General features: G+C 33.3%; 1 protein-coding gene across 1 annotated transcript in view; it reads left to right on the forward strand.

Annotated features, from left to right (window-relative positions):
• Positions 1-126: 126 nt before the first annotated feature.
• Positions 127-2,595, forward strand: part of LOC107719875 (sugar phosphate exchanger 3-like) — a 24,498-nt gene continuing 22,029 nt past the window's right edge. Inside the window, exons 1-3 of the mRNA XM_016527415.1 lie at positions 127-232; positions 372-506; positions 1,445-1,565. Of these exons, the coding sequence (XP_016382901.1) occupies positions 451-506; positions 1,445-1,565 (177 nt within the window). The 5' untranslated portion in view covers positions 127-232; positions 372-450. The remainder of the gene's footprint in view (positions 233-371; positions 507-1,444; positions 1,566-2,595) is intronic.

A 2,595-nucleotide genomic window follows, 5' to 3' on the forward strand; every position in this document is an offset into this window, starting at 1 on the left:
TTTTTTTTTAAAGAATATCCTTCTCTCTACCAAATCTGTTCACGCCACACTCCAGATCAGTAGGTGGCGGTAATGCACCTTTTTAAGTTGGTTTGCCAAAACCGCCAATAAACATCAGAAGAAGAAGACGTCCGTGTTTATGCTTTAGCGTGTGTTTACGTTGCATCCAGCATCCTAAAATAATGACGATATTTTCCAGTCAGAGATCGAATCACAGCAAATGATTTAACCGGTGAGTATTGATTAGATATTAGCGTATCTGTGGAAGACTGTAAATATGTATATTCATCTGCAGACGAGTATTAAAGTGCCACAGTAAGAACGCTGATTCATTTATCGATGGATAGATTTTACAGTGATTGAATGTATAGTGTTTGTAGATGGTGCAGTAGAGTGTCCTGAAGACTCCAGATTCTCCACTTCCTCCCCCTCTTGATCCAGACCCATATAATGTGGCCCCTCTATACCTATCATCACCTGCTAGCCTTTCTCCTCACGTTCCTCAGGTATGCTGTCCTATTCCTACCGCCCTCCGTTCTTACCATGGTAATCAGTTTCTGGGCATTATTATGTTACTGAGCATATCTAGCTTTTCTTTATTATTGTGACCCCTGTGATGGTCAAGAGTGATTTTTGTGGGTCCTTGGGTGTTGGGGGAAAAAAAAAAAACAGTGACGTGCTTTACTTTCATGATTTACTGACATGTTTCAGCCAATGTTTTATTGTACATAATAAGAATATTGAACTTTGTCTTGTTGGCCATCTTAGATGACATGTAGCACAAAGTTCTGCGTGTCACTTAACCAGCTGTATTCTGATTTCTTGAAATGTTATATGATTAATCTAGCTGTTATAGGAACCTAGCAGTGATTGGCTATAATTTAGCAACATCAGAATAAAAAATATGTAGTTTTCGCAATATCTGTCTCTGAGATTTGCAGGCAGTTCCTTTCACCTCAGGATTTGATTTTTGCATTTTGCTGTTAAAGTGTAGAAACATTGCAAAGATGACCACAATTGGCTTGAAAACTTATCCAGTGTAATTATTTCCGTTTTTTTTAATTTTCATTAAATTTGCAAAGTTATCACACATTTTGAATTTGTCATTATGGGGCGTGGGGAGTGGTTTAATTTGTTAATTTCCACATAATTTGTGGAAAAAAATTTGGTAAAAAAAATTTATAATTTAAAGCATTTTAGCATAAGGTTGCAATATGTAAAAAAATTGGGACAAAGTGAAGGAGTGTGAAGACTTTTGCAAGGCACCTTATAAGACTATTCAAGATAAAGAAATAGAAAAATGTTTTAAAAAGAAAGGAAAAAGTGGTTTAAAATACATGTGGCAAGTTAGAAATGTATGCGTTGCATTTCTGTTGGTGCCATATGGTTTTGAAGTTTAAATTTAATGACTTGGTGTAATTAACAACATCCATTCTCTATCCAGCTATGTCCTGCTTCACTCATCACGAAAGACTTTTAGTAATGTGAAAGTGAGCATCTCAGCACAGTGGACGCCATCAGCATTGCAGCAGAATGGCAGCACTTCATCTTTGTCTCCTGGGGAGGTAAGAATATAAAACACACTGCCCATTCTCTGTCTTAATTTTTAAAAAAAATTTTTTTTTATAATTTCTTTTAAATGAGTAACATTTTTCCAACATTTTTGGAATATGGGACCCACTTTATATTAAGTGTCCTTAACTACTATGTACTTACATTTAAGTAAATCATTTGATACAATGCATTTATTGTGTACATACATGTTTTTACATTGAACATATTTGAAAATACTAAATACTGTCCTGTAATTACATCTGTAATTACCCCTTAAACCTTACCATACCACCAAACCTGCCCCTAACCTTACCCGTATCCCACCTCAATAGCAGCAAAAGTGTTTTGCAATACAACATGAACACAATAGGTACATTATACCTAACAATTGATTATTTTATTATAAAGTATGTGGTATTTAAAGTCACCTAATATAGAGTGGGACCTTAATATGATCTTATTACAGTTTTATTTTTCAATTGCTAACAAGCATTGTTCAATACTGCAGCCACATTTTCAAAACTGTTCATACAGCCTGCATTACCAACATGAATCTTGGCCAAACAGTTGGCCTCACTGCCAAAACTCACTCAGACCAACAAAATACTTAATATATCTCAAAATAAGCTTGTTTCACCATAACACTGGCAACAATTCTCATTCAGAAAACATAAATTTCATTCATAACACACTGAACTAAAAAACACTAACAACAAGGAACATTACATCAACTATGAACTTTTATCTTTGAAGTTTGAATGATTTGTCACATAAGTATTTCATTATAGGATAAGAATAACATCTTTTCATTTTACTGTCTGTATTACAGCACAAAGAATAAATGACAAAAACAGCACGATTTCTTTACATACCAAATACAAAAACCCATCAACATTTACAAAATTTACTTGTGAAAAATAATATAAAATAAAATAAAAACATGAATAATTTCCTGAAGCAGTAATTACTTAAAAAAAAAAAAAAAAAAAAAAAAAAAAAACAAAACCTTTTTAACATATTAGACATTTCCAAAAAGCAAAA

The sequence above is a fragment of the Sinocyclocheilus rhinocerous genome, unplaced genomic scaffold, assembly GCF_001515625.1.
Source record: "Sinocyclocheilus rhinocerous isolate Xijiao unplaced genomic scaffold, SAMN03320098_v1.1 scaffold2196, whole genome shotgun sequence".
Lineage (NCBI taxonomy): Eukaryota > Metazoa > Chordata > Actinopteri > Cypriniformes > Cyprinidae > Sinocyclocheilus > Sinocyclocheilus rhinocerous.